The sequence below is a fragment of the Alosa pseudoharengus genome, unplaced genomic scaffold (genome assembly GCF_046254945.1).
Source record: "Alosa pseudoharengus isolate Yale_2024_CS ecotype anadromous, Long Island Sound unplaced genomic scaffold, YU_APseudo_1.1 YU_APseudo_1.1_scf_1, whole genome shotgun sequence".
Classification (NCBI taxonomy): Eukaryota; Metazoa; Chordata; class Actinopteri; order Clupeiformes; family Clupeidae; genus Alosa; species Alosa pseudoharengus.
In genome coordinates this window covers 29,750,039-29,774,424 of record NW_027468564.1, presented here as the reverse complement: position 1 = coordinate 29,774,424, position 24,386 = coordinate 29,750,039, and the positions used below count along the sequence as shown (strand labels likewise).

Below are 24,386 nucleotides of genomic sequence, written 5' to 3'. Positions count from 1 at the left end.
ACCTACTTTTTGAGGAAAGCACATTAGCCACCTGAAAAATTGGATTGTACGTCAGGGTCTCTGATATTGATAATGATTGATATCTGATAATGACTACACAAAATATGGAATAATTACACAAAAGTCTCTTTTTTGCATTTTCTTTGTTGCTTCAATGGGTGTGTATAAGATGGATTATACATCTGCACAACTAAAATTGGAAAAAACAACATGAATATTCCATTTCTAGGGATTCATGTGAATAATGTCAAGACCCAATATGTGGCATCTACTTATTGCACTGCAGCTGCACTGCAGCTAGAAAGTAGGGAAGCACCAAAAGCGGAGGAGGGGACATTTTTTTATCAAATTTAAGTGAGACATAGTTTGATTAATCTGACAATGTAATGCACCATACAAATTGTACATGAAAAAGGATGTCATAGTATGTGTACATAAAATTTATTTAGAATGTTGGGGGGACGTGGGGGAGGGGGGAGGTGTGCCGTGGAAGGCACACTGTTCCATATAAAGGTGTTTAAATGATTATTCTAATCACTATATGTAAGGGATAACTGCCGCCAAGGTGTCCTATTATACGGAATTAACGGACGAGGGCGAGGGGCAAAAAACTCCCCGACGCGCAGCCGAGTTGCCTCCGCCGGAGTCCATTAATTCCGTATAACTGGACACACCTCGAAGGCCATTATCCTGCTTATCACCCGGTTGCCACTGTAAAGCAAAGGAAGGTTCTGTTTAAAAAGAAGCTCGCTAGTTCAGCGTGTTGTACAACTTCCATTGGCCCTATATCAGCGATAGCATGGACAGTTAGCTTGTTTACAGTTGATTCCATTGTTGCGAAGCCTGCCTCCAGGCTCAACCGTCGTCCTACTATCGTTGTTATACAGTAGCTACCATTCATAAGCATTAATACGGAACGGCGATTAAACTTTTTTTACCACATCTACTTCATAGGTGTCCCGTTATTCAGAATTAAAAGCCACCCCACCAGCCAATCAGAAAAGAGCATTTCTTCTCTCCGGGTGATATGGGGCCTACTGGTTAGCACTCTGGACTTGTAACCGGAGGGTTGCCGGTTCGAGCCCCGACCAGTGGGCCGCGGCTGAAGTGCCCTTGAGCAAGGCATCTAACCCCTCACTGCTCCCCGAGTGCCGCTGTTGTAGCAGGCAGCTCACTGCACTGGGATTAGTGCGTGCTTCACCTCACTGTGTGCTGTGTGTGTTTCACTAATTCAAGCATTGGATTAAATGCAGAGACCAAATTTCCCTCACGGGATCAAAAGAGTACATATACTTATACTTATATCTATGGTTCCATAAAGAACCATGGCTTTGTGTTGAACCTTTACAAGTGAAAGGGTTTTCATGTTGGAAGCACCTTTCTTTCTATTTCCATACCCATGTATCCATTCTTTCAAAAAACTATCGCCTTCGGGTCTTTGAAGCATTAAAAGAGGTTCTTATGTGGCATCACTCTGAAGACCCATTTATTTTTTAGAGTGTAAGGCCACATTTAAATCAGCGTGAGACTAGCACAAGTGTTTGTTTTTCCACGAATATTGCACAACAGTGACATGTTTGGGAGTCAGTGGTGTGATAATGATAAGGTTTTTGTGTGATAAATTGCGGCTGAAATGCAGATACAAGAGGGCCCCCCCCCCCCCCTAATCGGTGTGATCATGTCACCCTCTCTGCCTCCTCAGTGTTGTCATGGCCACCCCTCTGTTGTCTCTGTTGCTTAGTGATGGGGCGAGACAGCAGAGAGGTGGACAGAGACAGATGCAACACCTCTCTTTTTATGCTGCTTATGCAATCTCACACACTCTGTTCTGTTCTCAATCCCCTACTGCCCAAGCACACTGGGTTTAGGAGAGAAAGAGAGAGAGCTGCTGCTTTTTAAATGTTTTATGTATCCCTGTATATGGTGTCCTTGAGTGCCAAGAAAGGCATACATAAATACAATGTATGTATGTATTATTATTATTATTAGAGAGAGGTAGTGAGGCGTCTGCTTTTAATTTGCATATAGTTTATGTTTCATGCCAGATGGTATATCTCATTCAAGACTTGTTTTCACATTCCATGTCTTTCTCTGTGGTATTTTGATAAATATACTATGAGAGAGAGAGAGAGAGAGAGAGAGAGAAGCTCAAGGTTTTTTGTTTTAGGTATTTTTCAGAGCTTTTTTATGTTTAATGTATATATAAACCTGCAGGCCCCCTTGGTGACCTGGGTTTGAGTTTAACTCGAGTCATTTCCCAATCGCACTTCCTCTCTCCCACTCACTTCCTGTTTATCTCTTCTCTATCCTGTAGATTAAATCTCTCTCTCTCTCTTGTTTGTACGACGGAGTATTAGGGCCACACATGAAGAAAAAAAATATTTTTGCCATGGCGAGATTAAACTCGACATGCTGACTTTAAAGTCGACATGTCGACATTAAACTCGACATTTCGAGAATAAAGTTGAAATGTAATGTCGACTTTAATCTCGACGTTTCGACTTTAAAGTCGCCACGTCGACATTAAACTCGACATTTCGAGAATAAAGTTGAAATATCATATCTACTTTAATCTCAACGTGTCGACATTAAAGTCGACATGCTGACATTAAACTCGCAATAGGCCCTACTGTTTAAACATAGCCTACACAGTTTAAGCTATGTAGCCTACACTAATATACAATATGTTACATAAAAAAAGGGCTTCAAATAGGTGTTATTTCAGATTGCTAGATTGCAGATATTCAGATAGATTGCGTCTTGTCTGTTAACTACTCATTGCCGTCATCGTGAAGTGCTGTCTCGCAGTTATGGAAATACCATGCACTATATGCCGTTTAGGCTAAATAGCTAGAAAAATATATGTATCCAATGATATAATGTTTCTATACAAACTGTTATTTCACTCTGTTTTACGTGGTTAAGGCCACTGCACATCCAAATAACTGCCCTTCATGACCCACAGGCCGTCACTCTCCATAGGATAACATGGCAAAACTCATTTTTCTAAAACTGCTTTTCCATGTCTCACCTGCAATACGTATAGGAGGCTAGAAACACATAGCCTAAGCATATATACTATTTTGATCCCGTGAGAGAATATGTGTGCATGCACTTTTTTATCCACTTTGTGTGCATATGTGTGCATGTAGGCTACTAGCCTACATGGGGTGGTCGGGAGGATAGCTTCATTCGTCCCTCCATAGACATTCAGCAATAGGCTGTTTTGCATTCATTACAAACAAGCAACGTGAAAGTCTAGGATTGGGGAGAGCGCCTAGTATGCCTCTAGTGCATAAGCATGAAGTTGAACCTTTAGATGAAAAACAACACTTTAATAATAGGCCTACAATAAATAAACCGATATGACGTTTAGGCTACTTTTGACCATCGCATTTATCGCCTAACTCCATAATAAGGACCTAACAGCAAAGTATTTGGCTGAGCAACGTAGGCTAGGTTAATATGTTCTGTTTTGTCCACATGATATAGGCCTATGTCTAATCATTGTTGCACTCGAACACTCTGAATCATTGTTGCACTTGTTGCATTGTTTAATTCGTCCTCCCTTTCAATCGTCCCGAGCGGTCGTTCTCTCTCCAAACTAACTTTATTCTCAAAATGTTGAGTTTAATGTCGTCACGTCGAGATTAAAGTCGACATGATATTTCAACTTTATTCTCGAAATGTTGAGTTTAATGTCGACATGGCGACATTAAAGTCGATACATCGAGATTAAAGTCGATATTATATTTCAACTTTATTCTCGAAATGTCAAGTTTAATGTTGACATGGTGACTTTAAAGTCGACATGTCGAGTTTAATCTCGTCATGGCAAAAAAAAAATTTCCTTCATGTGTGGCCCTAATACTCCGTCGTATGTTTGCTAACATTTTGAACAGCATACAAATTTACTGTGCCCTTGCCCAGCTGAGATACAGTAGCTCCTCTAGCTTTGCTGCCTCCATCCTTTGTTTTTTTCATATATTCTATATCCATGATGGCCTTGAAGTCTTCTGAATTAGCTTACAGTAGCATTGTTAGCTGGTAACCAAACCAGCAACATGGACAATCTTACACTCCACTGAGTTATATTTTTCATACATAAAATGCAAACTAATTCACTGTTACAAACAGCAATGGTGGCAGAATGATTATTCCAGTAGCGGGCTGGTAATCGGGAGATTCGGGAGGATTCCCGGCGGCTTTTTCGGGCCAGGCTGATTGCTGTGATGGGATCTCAAAAAGCGCATGCTATTGCTGTTTGAATATTTTCTTTGCCGTGCTCTCCAGCAGCCAGCACCAGTGCGACTGCAGCACTTCACTTTTCACTCCCCGCGGCCCCTCCCCCTCCCCGCGGCCGTGGAAACGACTACGATGACCTGACATGCAGGCTACCGAGCCAGAGCGCGCTATACACTATCACTAACCACATTGTGTAGGCATTCACAAATTTATCAAGGCCCTTTCTCCCTCTTGCGTCAAGTTAGCGAGAGTTTTATTTAGTTTGTTGAGGAGATGGGGGCAGCCGTGGCCTACTGGTTAGTGCTTCGGACCTGTTACCGGAGGGTTGCCGGTTCGAACCGGTAGGCACGGCTGAGGTGCCCTTGAGCATGGCACCTAACCCCTCACTGAAGTGCACGGCTGAAGTGCCCTTGAGCAAGGCACCTATCCCCTCACTGCTCCCCGAGCGCCGCTGTTGATGCAGGCAGCTCACTGCTCCGGGATTAGTGTGTGTTTCACCTCAGTGTGTGTTCACTGTGTGCTGTGTGTTTCACTAATTCACGAATTGGGATAAATGCAGAGACCAAATTTCCCTCACGGGATCAAATGAGTATATATATACTTATACTAAAAGGTCAAGCAGAACGATCCAGACATGAGAAAAGAAAAGAAAAACTCAGAGTGTGAAGACTGCGGGAACAGCAGTCGAGCAAGCCTATTGGCAATCTGGAAAAAGTCTAGTTTCTTCTAGCTATTTAGTTAGCTCACATCATGTCAGATTGTCATTCATTCTCACCAGAAATTAACACTTATCACATCTCTCTTCTGTGATACAATTACAATCCAATTAGACTTACCCTATTGATACAACATGGTAGAAAACTACTATAGTTAATCCAAAATATCTACTCCAACTGTACGAATTCCATTTGTTTTATATAATTTTTGTTCCCGGTATGGAGATGCCGCTCGAGCTTGAAATCTCCCGGTAATATTTAGTGTTCCACTCTGCCCCTGGATTAGTCATCCTGCATAAACAATTGTTAGTTGTTCAATTCCCGGACAATGCATGTTCTAAACCAGTGTACGTATTACTCAATATGGACTGTAGCAATGATGAGCAATCACACTTCCCATTTTCTCCATGGAAATACTTCTCTAGTTATAGTGGCAACGTGGAAAGGTGGAACATGAGATGAGGCAACATTCTAGAACACTTACTCCCACCTGCTCCAGCTTGGTTTCACTTTTTTGGAATTCACATAAAGATGAACCTGAATGACTAAATGACAATACAGTAATGCAAAAACAACAAACAACAAAACAGAAAGGTGTGGAAATTCCCCTTTTGTCCACCAGATGTCACCATAGCATGAACCAACCCTAGTAAGACAGCTGATCCCTCATGGGATTTGATAATCTTATATAGGAATAGGCAATGTGCTTTGTATTGCTAGGCTCCTGACTAAGATCATTTTCTTTGCAAAAAAAAGTTATTTTGCTTTTCAAATAGGAGATTTAAACTTTGTTTGTGAGATACCCCATAAAGTTATTTTGTGTTTTGTGCCTGTGGTTTGTGCCTGTGGTTTGGTACACTTGGACATATATATATATGTCTAGAAGGTGGTGCAGCTCCCTTTAAAATAAAAATAAAAACAACAAAACATGCAGCTTGTTGGCTCAGTGCAGCACAAACGTGCTGAGTGCAAAGTGCAGTCTAGGCTGTATGAGTCAGTGGACATTACCGTATGTACAATCATCTGAGGGATTTGTGGGTAATGTAGTATTAGAACACATGGTAACATCAGAGGGGTTTGTGGGTAATGGAGTATTTGAGTAGATGGAGTCATCCGAGGGATTTGTGGGTAATGGTGTATTGAAGTATTCTGGTTCATCTTCTTGTTTTTTGATGAACATAACTTTAACAGTCTTTAGTTTAGGTTGGGGAGACTGGCTCATGTCTTCAAGATATTAAAAAAATAGTTTCAGGCATCTAAAACAATTAATCATATTAACTCATTGAATGCCAGCTGTTTTCGGGAGCTTTGTCCTAGAGTGCCAGCAATCTACACCATTGTTGATGATTTTTGTACAGCCACAGCATATTCTGTATTATAGCTATGAACACATACAATGGCTCGTTTAAAATGTGAGACTTTAAGCTCTCGGTGGGTGCAAACCGTGTATTTCTACACGCCTCTGTTCCTGAGAAATCCCAAGCTAAACAGTTGCTAGTTTTCATCAAAATCGCTGTTTTTTTTTCTAGAAATGGAGATATACAGTACAGTAACGTCTTTCATGAAATATGAAGTGTTGCCTGTTACTTACTTGTGTAAACTTTTTGTGTAAAGTGATCAGCGAGACCTGGTGAGACTGCCACCTAGTGATAGACCCACGAAAATGGCCTGGTTTTGACCTGACGTGCATGCGTCACTGATTCGACCCAAAGCGGCAACCGAGTTATGATAAAATGTCCAGATAAAATGTCCAGATTGTGCATTTTCATGAGTTTTCGATCGTCATATATTTCATTTCCATTAATCACAGAGTTCCCAAAATCACATATAAGGTGTGTTAGAGTGTCTAGTTTCGTAATTTAAAAAAAAGCTAAAAACGTAATATTACGTTTTTGGCACTCAACGCCTGGGAAAGAAAAACGTAATATTACGTTTTTGGCACTCAATGAGTTAAGAATATATATATATATATATATATATATATATATATATATAATTATTATTTATTTATTTATTTTCCCCAACTTCATTCATAAGCAGAGCATGGACAAACTTGATTTTAAATACCCTTTCACATCAATGTTGTTTTCTGTGTCCGTGTTTGTCCATGTGTTTTGTACTGTTCTCCATTGAAAATGTTTGTAAAGGACATGTTGGACATATTACGTATTGTGTGCTCTAGATAAAGTATTGTGTGCTCTAGATAAAGTATTGTGTGCTCTAGATAAGATAAAGTATTGTGTGCTCTAGATAAAGTATTGTGTGCTTTTGAGCATCAGTGTTAGCCTGTACACTTTTATGTTTTGAGAATGTATGTGGGCTGGGGATGTGGCATTCTGGGAAATGCAATGTGACATTTTGTCCTTTTTTAACAGCGCGTACACCGTGAATCCACAGGATTTTCAGTTTTATGATTCAAGGCCCATAGCAAATATGGACTCAAAAATGGAAGGCAAGGAACAGAGGAAAATGGACAAACTCATTGTTTTATTTTTTGGGGGAAAGTGCATATATTACCAGCAATAACACACATACCGTAACATGTCATATTTCTGAATATGAAGACATTGAATACTACTACTACTGCTACTACTAGGCTACTACTACTACTAATGATAATAGTCATTTTCAGCTTTTAGTACAATGTGTTAATAGAGGATATGTGAGCCTGTACACCATGATAAGTTTTACAACAAGTGCAGCCATTTTGCAAACTAGAAGTTAATGGCATCCTATTCTTTTTTTAACTTTAAAGGAACCATATGTAAGATTGTGGCCAAAACTGGTACTGCAATCACTTTCAAGTTACTGTAGAGCGGTGTATCCCCTCCCCCCTGACTCGAGGTTGCCAACCCGGATGCCAAAACACTACTTACTTTGTGATTAGTAGATAGGTAGAGGGTGGCGCATCAGGCCAAAACACAATATGACATGACAAAACACAACATCAACATCAGTTGAGGGCTGCAACTTCACTTTTTAAATGGCAATATCCTGGCCAGACTACTGTTGTCAGTGATATAAGTATTTGAAATGAACATGATTTCCTAATGTCTAGTGACATATCAGGGCCATTTTATGATTAATTGAAATACATTTCTTACATATGGTCCCTTTAATATATAAGTAATAATACTTTTGAACTTGTAAACTTGTACATAAAAAGTGTAATAGGGAGAATCATGTGCATACTGTAGCAGAGGACCAGCATTGCAATTAGGCTGTTGGCGCCCTGGTTACATCTCGCAAGATTTGTGACACATTACAGTAAATGATAGTGAATCTCTATAAATGCTATCTTCTTGGTTGTTGGAGACTATTATGAACTTGGTTCATCTTTGGTTCAATCAGTGTCAAGCTCACACAATAACTCATGTACGTGTTTGACAGCCATGAGGGGGTAATAGGTATCTGCTAAATTGGGTCATTGTTTTCCTCAGCCTTATAGTAGGGTTGCATATTGGCCTGTGAAATAGCATCTGAACATTTTTTCTGACAGACCCAAGTCAGCTTCTGTGTTGACATCAAAGAACAAGGCAAAAAAAAAAAAAAACTCAGAACATAACACAAACTTAAAACACTGCTTACTTAACCTCTATTAAATGATGAGCTAGTGTTTCAGTCAGTCAGACCTTCATCAGAGACACTTCACTTCACCTTTTGCTTCATCAGAGACACTTAACTTCACTATTCCCTTCATCAGAGACACTTCACTATTCCCTTCATCAGAGACACTTAACTTCACTATTCCCTTCATCAGAGACACTTCACTTCACCTTTCCCTTCATCAGAGACACTTAACTTCACTATTCCCTTCATCAGAGACACTTAACTTTACTATTCCCTTCATCAGAGACACTTCACTTCACCTTTCCCTTCATCAGAGACACTTAACTTCACTATTCCCTTCATCAGAGACACTTCACTTTACCTTTCCCTTCATCAGAGACACTTAACTTCACTATTCCCTTCATTAGAGACACTTAACTTCACTATTCCCTTCCCTCTACACACCTCACTTCTTTCTTCTTGCTCTTAATCACAATATGTTAAGAAATTACTTAAAAAAGTGAATAGTAGCTGGTGCTGTGGCGCAACATGGCCCGTACCATGTGTGGGTCCAAGTGCCCACGGGGACACGGGTTCGAATCCGACCTGCGGTCATATCCCGATACCACCCCATCTCTCTCTCTCCCACTCACTTCTTGTCAATCTTCACGGTCCTATCCAAATAAAAGCAAAAAGCCCAAACATGTATACATAAAAAAGTAATTAGTAAATAAGAATAATAAGAGTCAAGCAAAATTAGAAATAGATGAAGCCGGTATCACTATATTGAAGTAAATCAGTTATCCTGGCCTGCATCTTCACTGTGCTTGCTACTGGCTATTTGGCGGTTTATCTAAGTAGTCTTTACAGTGCTGTAGTAGGTGGAGGTGTCCTCCTTTGCGACAACATTGTTGCCTCCGGCCGGTTTGAACCTGATGGAGGTGTAGGTGGGGCAGGGAGAGGGCTCAGGGGGCAACTGGAGCATTGAGTACAATGGGACACCAGAGGGCGCTGTGGGATGTTGAGCAGTAGCGTAGATGGTCCTCAGACCGCCTCCTGCGGCACCGCTTTGGGCATTCACACCCACCTGAATGAGAGGAAAAATGAAAATGATGAAGTGCCATGGCAAAGGCTGAAAAGTAGTAGTAAGCTGTAAGGAGCAGTTCTGAAAATATGACATAAAAGAAAGTGTACTGGACTAAATTCCTCTGCACATAAACCAAGTAAGGGGGTTCATCCAAAATCACCTTACTCCTACACCTACCAACTTTCCTTGTGGTGCACATCAATTGAACAACTTTCAACTTTTGACTTTCAATGGTCGACATTCAAAATCTTCCTGTAGGAATGATTTGGGTCACTACAACAGCTAGTGGGAATGAGAAGATATATATTTTGTGTATTATTATTGATATTCTCCCATGCTATTGTTATGTTATTATATTATTGATTGAATGGACATTATTGCATATTATTGATTGAATTGACATTGTTGTTATTATTGCCGTTCTCCTTATTATAGTCTGACCAACATTTTAAATTATTGTTCCCAATTTAATTGTTTTGTATTTGTATGTCGGTTTGGACAAATATATGTCTTTCACATTGCTATATACCATAAAATTGGTCTTACTGTAATAAAAGGTCTTCTCAGCAATGCATATGTGCTTTTATATCTGAGACAGGGTCAAAGAGGAAAAAAGCTTCCTCCTGGGTAATTGTTTTGGAATAGAAAATGTTATATTAAAGTCCAAAAAAGGCTTTAGTCCAGTCCAGACAAAATTTCCAGAACAAACCTTTTCAGGGTTATACTTTTGTAAGGAGTCCTAATGTTTCTATACTGATCAAACTCCTGATCATGTGAACTGTTGATTAATTACTCTACCACATGATGGTATGAACTCATAGTGGGCCCATTGTCACATATGGCTGCTACAACAACTTTTGATTATATCTATAACCTTTGCCTTTTTCACAGGAGAAACTAACTAGGAAGCAGGAAATGTAATTAATGTGAACATTGTCATGTCTTGATTAATTCACTCTCACTACAACAATGGTCTCAAGTCACATCAAAGTACTCTCAAATCAGCTGACCTCCAACCATGTGATCCCAAATCAATGTAACCAACCACAAACTAGGTAGACTATTTAAGTGAGGTTCACAGAGCATTCTAGGAGCCATTCTGTAGTCAGAATCTCCCGCACCACTAAGGTGTGTAGTCATCATCTTCTGAGCTGGTGTGTTCATTCTCTGATTGCTTCATATGGCTTCCTAAATGATCCTTTAACCTGTTTTCGTAACTTTCAAATTATTCATTTAGATGTACCTTCTATAATGTATTGGATGAATAGCTTGTATCTGACAAATAAATTGTTATGCTTTGACCCGCATAGTTTTCTAGAATTTCTTTAGATATCCCTCAAAGTTTAAAGGGACACCAGGCAAGCCTGATGCTTTTTCTCTACGAAACTCCCCCTCGCTCGGTCTGAAGCTCTTTTCCTTTTCTTTGCATCTTCCGTCAAGGGTTTTCGCTGCTTCTTCGCCAGCTCTGCCATTATACACACATTTGCAACAATCGCTAGCGTTTCGTTAGCCTCCCTCTGTGCTGTGGATGCAGGATGTAAACTGAAACTGCTTCGGTCGGCGGGTACGATACACTGAACTTGCAAGCGGGATATTCTTCCTACAGGCAGTAGGGGCGGGCGAGAGAGTCTTCATTCGCCATGTAATGAGTCATTTAACCATATACCGACTTACGAAGATGAATAATTAACACGAAAACATTGCCTGGTGTCCCTTTAATATATATTATGATTATGACACCTAATGGGCCTGCCTTGCATTGCGCCCCCACCTGGCCAAGCGAGTAAATGTGGCAGAAAATAAAATACAAAAACAAGTATCACATGCATCAAATATGTACATTTCACACACGCACCACGTCGGTGCTTTGTTGGATTCCGACATGTCACGGATTGCGGCCCGCAGGTGCTCGGGCCCGCCATTGCCGCTTGCGGCTATATTACTTTGACTGAAACTTCTCCATATCTAGCGGGGTCAGAATCATTAGGTTAACAGGGGTTCTATAATCAATTGTTATTTACAACAGCGCGCGGAAGCTTCACGATTTCCTTCGACCACTCCCAGTTCCCTCATTTGTCCTGACGAGTGACGTCTATGGAGTAAAACTTGTGTCACCTTAAACCAAATTTGAATATGAATTTGAATATGAATTTGAGTAATTGTATTGGAAAACCGAATTTGAATAGTATATATTGAAACTGAATTCATTAGATTGGAACTGAATCTCAGTCAACTTGAAATTGAATATAATATTTTGAAATTGAACTAATTTGCTCTGATACATAAATTATCCTGACTGAAAATTTCGCTCTTGAAACTTTCACATTCAGTTCTCAAAATTCAGTTTCAAAACGTGAAATTCAATTTCAGTCTACCGAGACAAAAACAGCTGGTAGCTAAGGAAGAGCAATCGAGTGCAGAGCTATTGTGATCGCGTGACAAGTGCCGAGCGCGAAGCAAAGAGCATAGCACCCTCTTAGCAAGCTGTCTCCTGAACCTCCTTACAGTGTCGAACAGAGAAAGAAGAGATGGAAGCGACTGGCACATCAGAAAACGTCCAAGTAAGTTGATATCATATGCCATGTCTGTTAACGTTACTTTGTATATAATGTACATTATATGCTAGCGCTGGCTGGCTAGCCAGCATAGTTTCATCGACTAAGTTAAAGTTTTTTCCATAGTTCAGAACCAGTTAGACCAGTGTTTCTCAAACTTTTTCAGACCAAGGACCACTTAATCAATAAAAATAGCCTCACGGACCACCTAGCTAAAAAAAAAAACTATAACGTTACTCTTTGATAGAACAATATGATTGGTCATTGTCATATCATTGTGCCTTTTAGGCCTGTAAGAACACGTTACAATCTCAGGTTAAACAGTATCATTCATGGAAAACTGGATATGTCCCCCTAGTTAAGCTTTTTTCATCGTTGTGTTGTCTGTTAGCTAATGCTACGTGGGTCAATTTTTTCGTGCCGTGATGTTGCCAGACAACTGGATTGCGATAACTTTGTTAGCAAATGGTAGCTAGCTAGCTTCTAAGAGTTTCAAACTGAATATGTTCTATATCGATAATATGATCAAGACTCAAGAGACCCTAGTTTAACAGTATTTCTACAGGCTGATTTATGCTTCTTCATCGACTCCATGCAGATTTTGTAAAAGTTATTGAGAAATAGACACAGTATATTACAATAACCTAATTATTATACTTTAACTGTGTGTTGTCTTGATACTTCTGTTTCAGTAATGTGTGTGTAGATTGCAAATAATGTGTTGTATGACGATAGAAATGTCCTTGGTTCTTAATTAACTCATTGTATTGACCAAGTCGTGTGTGTGCAGAGAAGGTGTAATGATATTTATTATGATGTATACGATCCAAGGTATGAATGTGTGTGTGAGAAACAACTGATTGTCTCTTAGGTGCACAGACTTGTGTATCCTGATTGCCTGATGCTTATGAGACCTCTTTGCGCAGAGATGAATAAACAATTAACGAGAAAGACTCACAGTAGACCTTTAAGCTAAACACTGATTGTTTGTTGGTTTTATTTTCATAGGTTGAGAGGCCTCAATGAACAGTGGACAGTGAGATAGACTGAGGACAATGGACTGGCACCGATCAGACATGGACCGAAGCTTGATTTCTCTTAATAAATATCTTTGCAAGATGCAACACATATTGTAAAACCCTTTACACACTAATAAACATGTCCACTGTTGTTTTCTCTGGAATTGGTTTGTTTGCCATTGGTGGTGATGGATTTCCAAATGGATTTCCAAATGTATGGGCAATCTAAATTTTAGTTTATGTGTGTAATCAGCTGATATTAGATATGATGCAATTGCAAAATCATGTAGGTTTATCCTTTGCAACATAAGGAAGAACAGACCTTATCTGACACAGGATTCCACACAACTTCTTGTTCAGGCCATGGTCATCTCCAAGCTGGACTATTGTAATTTACTATTAGCTGGTTTACCTGCTTGTGTAGTAAGATTGTTACAGCTGATTCAGAATGCTGCCGCACGCCTGGTCTTTAATCAGCCAAAGACATATGTAACTCCTCTCCTAGTTACTCTCCATTGGCTCCCTATTAGGCAGAATTAAATTTAAATCTCTCACTTTGGCCTATAGGACACTGACCGGATCTGCTCCTTGTTATTTTAATTCAATGATCAAGACGTACATCCCCAACTGCCCACTGCGGTCTTCTGAAGAGTGTCTGTTGTGTCGACCAGACATAGGTCAAATTCAAGACTTTTCCTCAGTGGTTCCATGTTGGTGGAATGAGTTGCCCAGTGCTCTCTGTTCCTGTGATAGTTTTGGGTCTTTTAACAGGGGTCTAAAGACGTATCTGTTCAACATGCACTTGAATTAACACTTATGGTTTGTATAGTATTGTTTCATTTTCATTAGGCTGTTGATTAATTTGACATTGTTGTTTATTATTGATATTCTCCATAATGTAGTCTTACCATGCTATTGTTATTTTTATTATATTATTGACTGAATGTACATTATTGTTTATTATTACTATTTTCCCTTTTTTCTCATTGTTTATGTCATTAGGCTATTGATTGAATTGACATGGTTGTTTATTATTGCTATTCTCTTTATTATAGTCTGACCAACATCTTCATTTGTTCCCTGTTCAATTTTAAGTATTATATTGTTTTGTATTTATGTTGCTTTGGACAAAAGCGTAACCATAACCATATGTAATTGGAAGCAAATAAAGGTAGCCTACACATCATAGTATTACAAGAGTGGCTTTAAACGTAAGAAAACGGTAATGATTTGTCCTTTTTTGGTCATTCAAACATGTAGATTTTTATTCACATAATTACTAGGTTGTTGCCTTTTCTATCCAGTAGGTGGCAGTCCAGGATAAGAAATAGAGCAGTAGTTGAGTAGGAAAAACGAAAACGAGAGAAAGTTATGCCCATGACATTTTAAAGAATGACAGGCTAGAAGTTTGCAATTGGTAGACAGTACATTGATGTTTGATGGCTAGCTGAGTAGTTCTGTATGGACTGACAGTCTGGAAGTTTGAAATGTAATGCTGTAAAAAATGTTTTAGTCTATTTAAAATTACAAAAACGGTAGGTAAGACCATACATCGATGTTTGATGGCTAGCTGGGTAGTTCTGTACTTCAAGGATTGACAGGCTAGAAGTTTTAGATGTAATACTGCAAAAACATTTTTATTTGTTTAAAATTACAAAAACGGTAGGTAGGTAGGCCTAGGTTACATCGATGTTTGATGGCTGGGTAGCCTAGGCTAGTTCTGTATTTCAAGGATTGACAAGCTAGAAGTTTGAAATAATACTGCAACAAATGTTTTATCTGTTTAAAATTACATAAACGGTAGGTGAGACAGTAGGCCTACAATCGGAATGTGTTTTATGAATCGTGCGTGCAGATCTAATAAGCATGCAAACCAAGTGCCCACACTATGCTCTGCTTCGCGCTCGGCACTAGTCACGCGATCACAATAGCTCTGCACTCGATTGCTCTTCCTTAGCTACCAGCTGTTTTTGTCTCGGTAGACTGAAATTGAATTTCACGTTTTGAAACTGAATTTTGAGAACTGAATGTGAAAGTTCCAAGAGCGAAATTTTCAGTCAGGATAATTTATGTATCAGAGCAAATGAGTTCAATTTCAAAATATTATATTCAATTTCAAGTTGACTGAGATTCAGTTACAATCTAATGAATTCAGTTTCAACATATACTATTCAAATTCGGTTTTCCAATACAATTGTTCAAATTCAGCAATTCAAATGCAAATACAACATATTCAAATTCGGTTTAAGGTGGCACAAGTTTTACTCCATAGACGTCTTATACTTTTGATATACGGAATATAATTTCCCCCTTAAACTCTGGTTCAGTGAACTAATATGAAACTATAACACAATAAATTGATCTCAAAATCTGAATATAAGTCTCACCGTGTCATTATCAGTGTAATAGTTGTTCATGCTTTCTGATGAGGAGGTGACGCCTGAGAATTGAACCACAAACATGACTCAATCACACACATTCATCTCTCAACTCTAGACCGCTGACTGCTGTCTTTTTTTTTCACACAACAATTAAATACTCTTCAAATTTGAAATCTTGCTATTATTATTTGGTCATTTCAAATATAAATATGTAAACTTAATCAAAATGCAGTTCCACTTTTATACAGCAGAGGGCATTATTACGTAAATCACAATTTAGTTACAGTAATCACTGTAAGTTCATCAAGAATCAAGTTCAATAAATAGATAGATAGATAGATAGATAGATAGATAGATAGATAGATAGATAGATAGATTGATCAATAGATCGATCAATAGATCGATCAATAGATAGATAGATAGATAGATAGATAGACAGACAGACAGACAGATAGACAGACATTGTTACTTAGGCGACACACATATGGAAACATACTGGACTGTGCTGAGTTGTTAAATTTGAAAAGGTGAATAGAGGGAGTGAGAGCTGACCAGAGAGAGAGACTCACCATGTTTCTTTTTGTATCTGAATAACAGCATGATGAATCCCAGGACCAGAGCCACGAACAGACACACCACTACAGCCACTATGATACCTGCATGGAGCATGAAGGTTCAATATTAACACACCACTACAGCCACTATGGTACCTGCATGGAGCATGAAGGTTCAATATTAACACACCACTACAGCCACTATGATACCTGCATGGAGCATGAAGGTTCAATATTAACACACCACTACAGCCACTATGATACCTGCATGGAGCATGAAGGTTCAATATTAACACACCACTACAGCCACTATGGTACCTGCATGGAGCATGAAGGTTCAATATTAACACACCACTACAGCCACTAAGACTGCATGGAGCATGAAGGTTCAATATTAACACACCACTACAGCCACTATGATACCTGCATGGAGCATGAAGGTTCAATATTAACACACCACTACAGCCACTATGGTACCTGCATGGAGCATGAAGGTTCAATATTAACACACCACTACAGCCACTATGGTACCTGCATGGAGCATGAAGGTTCAATATTAGCACACCACTACAGCCACTACGACTGCATGGAGCATGAAGGTTCAATATTAACACACCACTACAGCCACTACGACTGCATGGAGCATGAAGGTTCAATATTAACACACCACTACAGCCACTACGACTGCATGGAGCATGAAGGTTCAATATTAACACACCACAACAGCTACTATGGTACCTGCATGGAGCATGAAGGTTCAATATTAACACACCACTACAGCCACTAAGACTGCATGGAGCATGAAGGTTCAATATTAACACACCACTACAGCCACTAAGACTGCATGGAGCATGAAGGTTCAATATTAACACACCACTACAGCCACTATGGTACCTGCATGGAGCATGAAGGTTCAGTATTAGCACACCACTACAGCCACTATGGTACCTGCATGCAGCATTAAGGTTCAATATTAACACACCACTACAGCCACTACGACTGCATGGAGCATTAAGGTTCAATATTAGCACACCACTACAGCCACTACGACTGCATGCAGCATGACACACCACTACAGCCACTACGACTGCATGGAGCATGAAGGTTCAATATTAACACACCACAACAGCTACTATGGTACCTGCATGGAGCATGAAGGTTCAATATTAACACACCACTACAGCCACTAAGACTGCATGGAGCATGAAGGTTCAATATTAACACACCACTACAGCCACTAAGACTGCATGGAGCATGAAGGTTCAATATTAACACACCACTACAGCCACTATGGTACCTGCATGGAGCATGAAGGTTCAGTATTAGCACACCACTACAGCCACTATGGTACCTGCATGCAGCATTAAGGTTCAATATTAACACACCACTACAGCCACTACGACTGCATGGAGCATTAAGGTTCAATATTAGCACACCACTACAGCCACTACGACTGCATGCAGCATGAAGGTTCAATATTAACACACCACTACAGCCACTACGACTGCATGGAGCATGAAGGTTCAATATTAACACCCGGCCCACAGTAGCTTCATTGACACCACAACCCTCTCAATTGAGAGAAGGGTCTGGAAAGGGTTTGTTGACTGACGACTTCCAACAGGGGCGTAACTAGCAGAGGAATTAAACTTAAATTGGTGCATTAAACTCCAAATTCAAATAGTTTCAGAAGACATCTGAAACAAAACATTGGAAATGGGCATCAATTGTCTGTTTGCCAGACGGACCTGCAGAGCAAATCCCAAATTTGCCAAAGGTCCGTATGATGGTCAACTGACCATTCCCAGTTAAGATTGGAGAGAAGACATGATACCAGTCTAATTGACTAAGGAGAGGTGAGGTTTAGAAAAATCTTGCAGTAATGATACAAGGCAAAACACATTTCAACAAGTGATTTGTGTGTGTGAGTGCGTGTGTGTGTGTTTGTGTGAGTGTGTGTGTATAAGTATAAGTATATATACTTTTTTGATCCCGTGAGGGAAATTTGGTCTCTGCATTTAACCCAATCGGTGAATTAGTGAAACACAAACAGCACACAGTGAGGTGAAGCACACACTAATCCCGGTGCAGTGAGCTGCCAGCAACAACAGCGGTGCTCGGGGAGCAGTGAGGGGTTAGGTGCCTTGCTCAAGGGCACTTCAGCCGCGGCCCACTGGTCGGGGCTCGAACCGGCAACCCTCCGGTTACAAGTCCAGAGTGCTAACCAGTGGGCCACGGTTAGTTTGTGTGTGTGTGTGTGTGTGTGTGTGTGTGTGTGTGTGTGTGTGTGTGTGTGTGTGTGTGTGTGTGTGTGTGTGTGTGTGTGTGTGTGTGTGTGTGTGTGTGTGTGTGTGTGTGTGTGTGTGTGTGTGTGTGTGTGTGTGTGTGTGTGTGTGTGTGTGTGTGTGTGTGTGTGTGTGTGTGTGTGTGTGTGTGTGTGTGTGTGTGTGTGTGTGTGTGTGTGTGTGTGATTCCTTTATTGGATCTCACAGATATAACACCAGGCAAAAATCTGCAGACATATGAAATCACACTCTACAACACATTACTGTACATGGAGACATTGTTTTACCAGTCGGAGAAGATGGCTGCAAGGCTGAAGATGGTGTTGTCTGAGTAGACATGGGTCCCACTGTCACTTTGGGCGTGATGTTTTCCCTTGTAGTTTTGGTTGGCTCACCTAACAAGAGAATAGAGTGAGGTCACTGACTGTGAGTATTGTTTTGAGGGAAGTTCATTATAACTGCAAAGATAAGTAGATCCCATGAGGGAAATTTGGTCTCTGCATTTATCCCAATCCGTGAATTAGTGAAACACACTCAGCCCGGCGCAGTGAGCTGCCAGCAACAACAGCGGTGCTCGGGAAGCAGTGAGGGGTTAGGTGCCTTGCTCAAGGGCACTTCAGCCGTGCCTACTGGGCGGGGTTCGAACCGGCAACCCTCCGGTCACAAGGACGAAGCGCTAACCAGTAGGCCACGGCTGCCCGCGATCAATGCAAGACATCAATGTCAAAGAGCTTACAGTACATTACTTAACCTCAGTGGAAATAAAGAACTGCTTCTATGTTTAGCATTAAATATATCAAACTGATCCCAACCTGACCTACAAATTGCTAACTTTAATTTCAAGTGGTTTAATTTACAGGAGACATTGAATGGAAACTATTTTTGCTTTGGTTTTGATGAATTAGGAGAGTTTGTGCATAACCAAAGAGCTTCAATACCCAGCCTAAATATAAGGTTTTAATTGGGCTTGTACAATTGCAATTGAGTTTATTTTTGATAAATAAAAGTTGACTATATACTATTTTAACATCAGAGAACACAGTGGAAGAAAAAAAAAAATGCTTCCATGTTTAGTAACAAGTGATGTGTGGGGGGTTTAATTACCTGCACCCACGCAACCCAAATTGGAGATCCAATCCGCCCCGCCCGATCAGAGAAAATATGTGTTTAATATGGAACTGATCCCGACCGGACCTACTAATTGCTAACTTTAATTTTATTTAATTTATCTATTTGGCTGATGCTTTTATAAGACACATTTCGTACTTACAGTGAACTTGAGAAAAGTGTTAACCCATATTATCTCCACTTTTCTTACTGACATCAGTTTAAGTGGTGTAATCTGAAGAAAAGGTAGGCAACATGCTCCACATTAGCAATTAATAACATTGGGATGATTTTGGCTGCATGCCAATGTAGCTAATTAATGCTGTAGACTAATTAAAAACTAAACTGAACTAGCCTACAGATTACAGGCCTGTGGAGTGTGTAAGTGTGCATTCTTTTTTTTCAAAGAGTGAACTGAGGAGCAGGGCCGTTACCAGATAATTGAGGTTAGGATCTAAATGTCTCTTTGGTGTTTTGTAAAATAGAGGCATTATTTAGGCTAAACAACAGTTTCATTGATTGTGTGGATAAGCGTTGTCCCCTTTGATGGGGTATTGTTGTAACTCTGGTGTGCGTGTGCATTTGAGACAGAGAGAGGAAGCGGAGGGGAAAACTTCAGTTTAGCCTACATCACACGCAATTCTGCACATGGATATTTTTATGGATATAACTCAGAAAATTGCTATCTGACCCACCTGCACCCTGCAATATTATCTATACATCCTACCCACACCCCTCTGACCCGCGGGTTACGGGTCAGCCCGTGCATCACTATTAGTCACCTATGTTTTTATATAAACATATAAATGTACTACTAAATGTGTTTTATATGAATATACATAAATGTACTACTTAATGTGGGGGAAAAAGAAATCACGGACCTGGAAGAGGTGTTGACTGAAATGTTGATGGTCTTGTTGTTGCTTGGGATGTAGTCGTAGTGGTGGAGGTTGTCCCTGTGGAATGTTGAAATTGTAGCTGTAAGAGTCAGTTGGTTTACTATGACTGATCCACATAAACCTCTTCCCAGAAACACAATAAAATATATGTGAAGCGAAAGCTTAAATAACTTATTTAAATGTGGCTATTCAAATGAATACAAATCGTCAAATGGTCTTTCAAATATACAAATTCAAATAGTCTTTCAAATACTGTAACATTAAGTGTTCTCTTGTAAAGGCTAGTGTAGGATAGAGATGACCTAGTGACTTTTCTCATGTCAATGTAGATTCATTTCATTTATGTTTAGTAAAATTATTAATAGTGATCTATGGCTTCCATGTGAGGCTCTTTTTTACAGCTCTGGAAAAAAAATAAGAGACCACTGCATCTTTTTCTGAAGTCATCCTGAGTGATATTCAAATGAGTTGAGTTCATATTCAATTTTTCTTAATTTTGAAGATGGCCGTCAGCTCATTCAGCTGTATATATACTAATAGAATAATAGATAAAAATACATTTCCCTGTGGGGTTTTCCCTCCTCCCAGAAACACAATAAAATATCTGCGAAGCTGAGGCTTAAAGGAACCGTATGTAAGAAATGTATTTCAATTAATCATAAAATGGCCCTGATATGTCACTAGACATTAAGAAATCATGTTAATATCAAATACTTATATCACTGACAACAGTAGTCCGGCCAGGATATTGTCATTTAAAAAGTGAAGTTGCAGCCCTCAACTGATGTTGATGTTGTCATGTTGTGTTTTGGCCTGATGGGCCACCTCCACCTATCTACTAATCACAAAGTCAGTAGTGTTTCGGCATCCGGGTTGCCAGCTCTGCCAGTCAGGGGGGAGGGGGAGGGGATACACTGCTCTACAGTATTTTGAAAGTGATTGCAGTACCAGTTTTAGCCACAATCTTACATACGGTTCCTTTAAATAACTTGTTTAAATGTGGTTATTTAAAGTCTTTCAAATAAACCTTCATACCTATAATAATAAGCTGCATTCTGTTGTATAGGTTGGTGTAGGATAGAGATGACAAAGTGACTTTCCATCCACACCAATAGACTCCAGCATCAGCTTCAGCAAGGTTATTGATGGTGGCCTTGAAAGTCTTTCCATTTTGCCCATTAGTGACAGAGTACCTATCATCACTCAGGCGGCTGCATGTTGAACGGTCTGCTCCCATGCAGAGAAATTTCTCACTGTTAGCACGGTAACTGGAGAAGTCACAGGTGATTTCTACACTGCCCCCGACAGTACATTGCAGTTTATGGTCTTGACCAGTAGAGGGCACTAAGAGTCAAACACAACATAAAACATGAAAGACAACTAGAGGGTCCATTGAAAATGCTTACTAAGGTGTGTTGAAATATATGCAACAGATTCTAACATGCATGGTGATGATAATACACAATAGCATGTATTCACACTGTTATCAGATTTGTTTAAGCTCAATTTGTTCCGTACTATTTACATAATCTGCATAACATAGGTAGCCAGCTGTGTTGTATGTTGTTACAAGATGTGTTTTGAATTACAAGGTAAGGTAAGGTAACTTTATTTGTACCCAAGGGTAGATTTAGTTGCAGGTAAAAAGAGTAGGCTGCTTACACACACACACATAGATGACATTAACGACAGTGACAGAAAACAGTGACATAACAGTAGCAACAGTGCTCCATATGGATAAAAAGTACACAAAAATATTATTAGTGTCAGAATTCAGGGGATAAAATGCAGAATAAAAGTCATCATAGCAGATACAAGAAGCTAAGTCAGAATAAATAATTACATACATTAAGAAGGCTGTGCAGTCAATTAGTTAAATTAGTGTGTAGTCTAACAATAGCCTATGTGCTATTTAACATTCTGATAGATGAGGGAACAAAACTGCCTCTGTATCTCTTAGTTTTACAGACAGGCATCATGTACCTGCGGCCTGATGGGGGAGGCTGAAATTCACCATATAGTGGGTGGGATCAATCCTCTAAGATAGACCCAACCTCTGTAGCTGCCTACTGTGTAGGGATTCTAGGTTCAGAATGTGGCTCTCCAATTAGCCTACTAGCCAACCTCACAATTTGGTTCAGGGAGTTCTTATTTTTCAGGGGTAGGTTGCTGAACCAAGACACCAGGCTAAACGAAATGACTCAATGAAGCAGCGGTAGAACATGGTGAGAATCTTTCTACTTTATAAAGATGTTTTATATGAGCACCCATTAGAATATGTATTACACTCTACAGTGGACTCAAATAAGACTGCTCTACTGTACCATCACTGAAAAATATAAAGAATAACTAAGAACACAGGTTGACCACCACTGACCTGGGAGCAATTTGATCTCCACATTTCCATGCCAGTATTTGCCTTTCTGTACCGGATCCATAATACATCCGTCAGGATGTGACGTCCATCTTTGAGGGCAAGTTACGCCACTTCTAGGAAATCTGATGATGAGAGCTCCTCCATGGTATGCATTGATGTCAATATCAGCTCTCATTTCTCCTATTAATGACACAAGTCATATGAAACATTCCAAAGTTACTTAATTGTCATTACATTAAGGGTAGGACATTGCAACTTGTTTCTGTCAAGATATAAATACTACTCTCCTCTGCATCTGTCCACTCATTCAACTCAACCAATAATTTGTTTATCTACATTTCACAACACTGAATATAATACTAGAGCCTCCTCTGCATCTGCTCACTCATTCACTGCATACAGAAGTCTTTTCTTCCCAGAAGTTATTCAAGTGCTTAAATTAGTTTGTTACTTAGAGAAGCAGAGTTTGAAAATCACCTTGCAAAATCACACATTCTACACATACATAACACCCGTCTGTTTCCACACGATGACATTATTGTCTATAGCAAAACATCTTAAAGCAACACCAAATAACTTTTCCTCTGTTGCACGCACGCTATTTGTTTATCCAGCAACGGCTTTGCAAATTACGATGTCCACAGACAAGGTAGAATATGTTGCATGATTTTATGAAAGTATTATGTATTGCAACATCATGCAAATGTGTAGTTTTTTATGTCTCATTCCATCGAACTACAAGCCCGCTAACCGATCTGGCAAACTTACATAGTGCGGTTATAGCCAATAGAGGGCCGCGAAGCGAATGCAGAAGTGCCGTTCACCCTGTTACGAGTTGATGAACCACGGAAACAATTTTGGAAACATTATTTTAAGGTACAAAAAATTCTTTGGTGTTGCTTTAATGAAAACAGCCGTCAAGCTTAAAATATGTGTGAAATGTACTTTATAAACTCTGCCTTGCCCATCAATTGCATACACAGTTCAAAGTACATGCAACACCAAATGGCTAAATGTAGGCCTATGAAGCTGACATGTTAGCATGTGAGCACATTAACAGGACATGTTGATTATAATAGTGAAACTATTAACTAATAAGAGGTATGTGAGTAACCGTAGCAACAATACCTAAGAGTAGGCAGATGAGGAGAAAAGAAACCATCTTCATCCTAACAGGTTTTCTTATGTCGTCCACTGTGTAAGAATCACTGGTCCGCCGGGCAGAGAGAACTCAGAGACTGTCACACACAGTCAAAGACTGCCAATCACAGTAGACTGCGGCTATGTGTTACTATTATATGCACAGGATTGTACAGTCTCTGGCTTTGTGGTTTTGTCATTTCCTCTGCGTATGTGTGACACACCACTCCAGACACTGGACATGTGAAGTGGGCTGAGGGTGATGCTGCCTGAGGGTGAATGCTGACACCCTTTATGTGTTCTTTTTTTTACACATCAACAGTTACTGTATATTTACATTGTTGTTGTTGTTTATATCCATAAACTAGTTTCAGAGGCCTGATCTATGATGTGGTTCTCTCTTTGCTCTGCATGTTGTCATAGCAACATTCTATAAGGGGAAAAAAACAACACAGAAGCTGAAAGCAGATGA

The 24,386-nt window shown here is 39.8% G+C and overlaps 1 protein-coding gene across 1 annotated transcript; it reads right to left on the bottom strand.

The window, feature by feature from the left end:
- Nucleotides 1-7,466: 7,466 nt before the first annotated feature.
- On the bottom strand, nt 7,467-24,005 carry LOC143131744 (uncharacterized). Its single transcript, XM_076291381.1, has 8 exons — nt 23,903-24,005; nt 22,775-22,954; nt 21,433-21,741; nt 20,380-20,454; nt 18,679-18,786; nt 16,122-16,208; nt 15,559-15,611; nt 7,467-9,597 (listed from the first exon to the last, which is right to left on the bottom strand). The coding sequence occupies exons 1-8, from the start codon at nt 23,940-23,942 to the stop codon at nt 9,364-9,366; spliced, it is 1,086 nt and encodes a 361-aa protein (XP_076147496.1). The 5' UTR covers nt 23,943-24,005; the 3' UTR covers nt 7,467-9,363.
- Nucleotides 24,006-24,386: the final 381 nt, after the last annotated feature.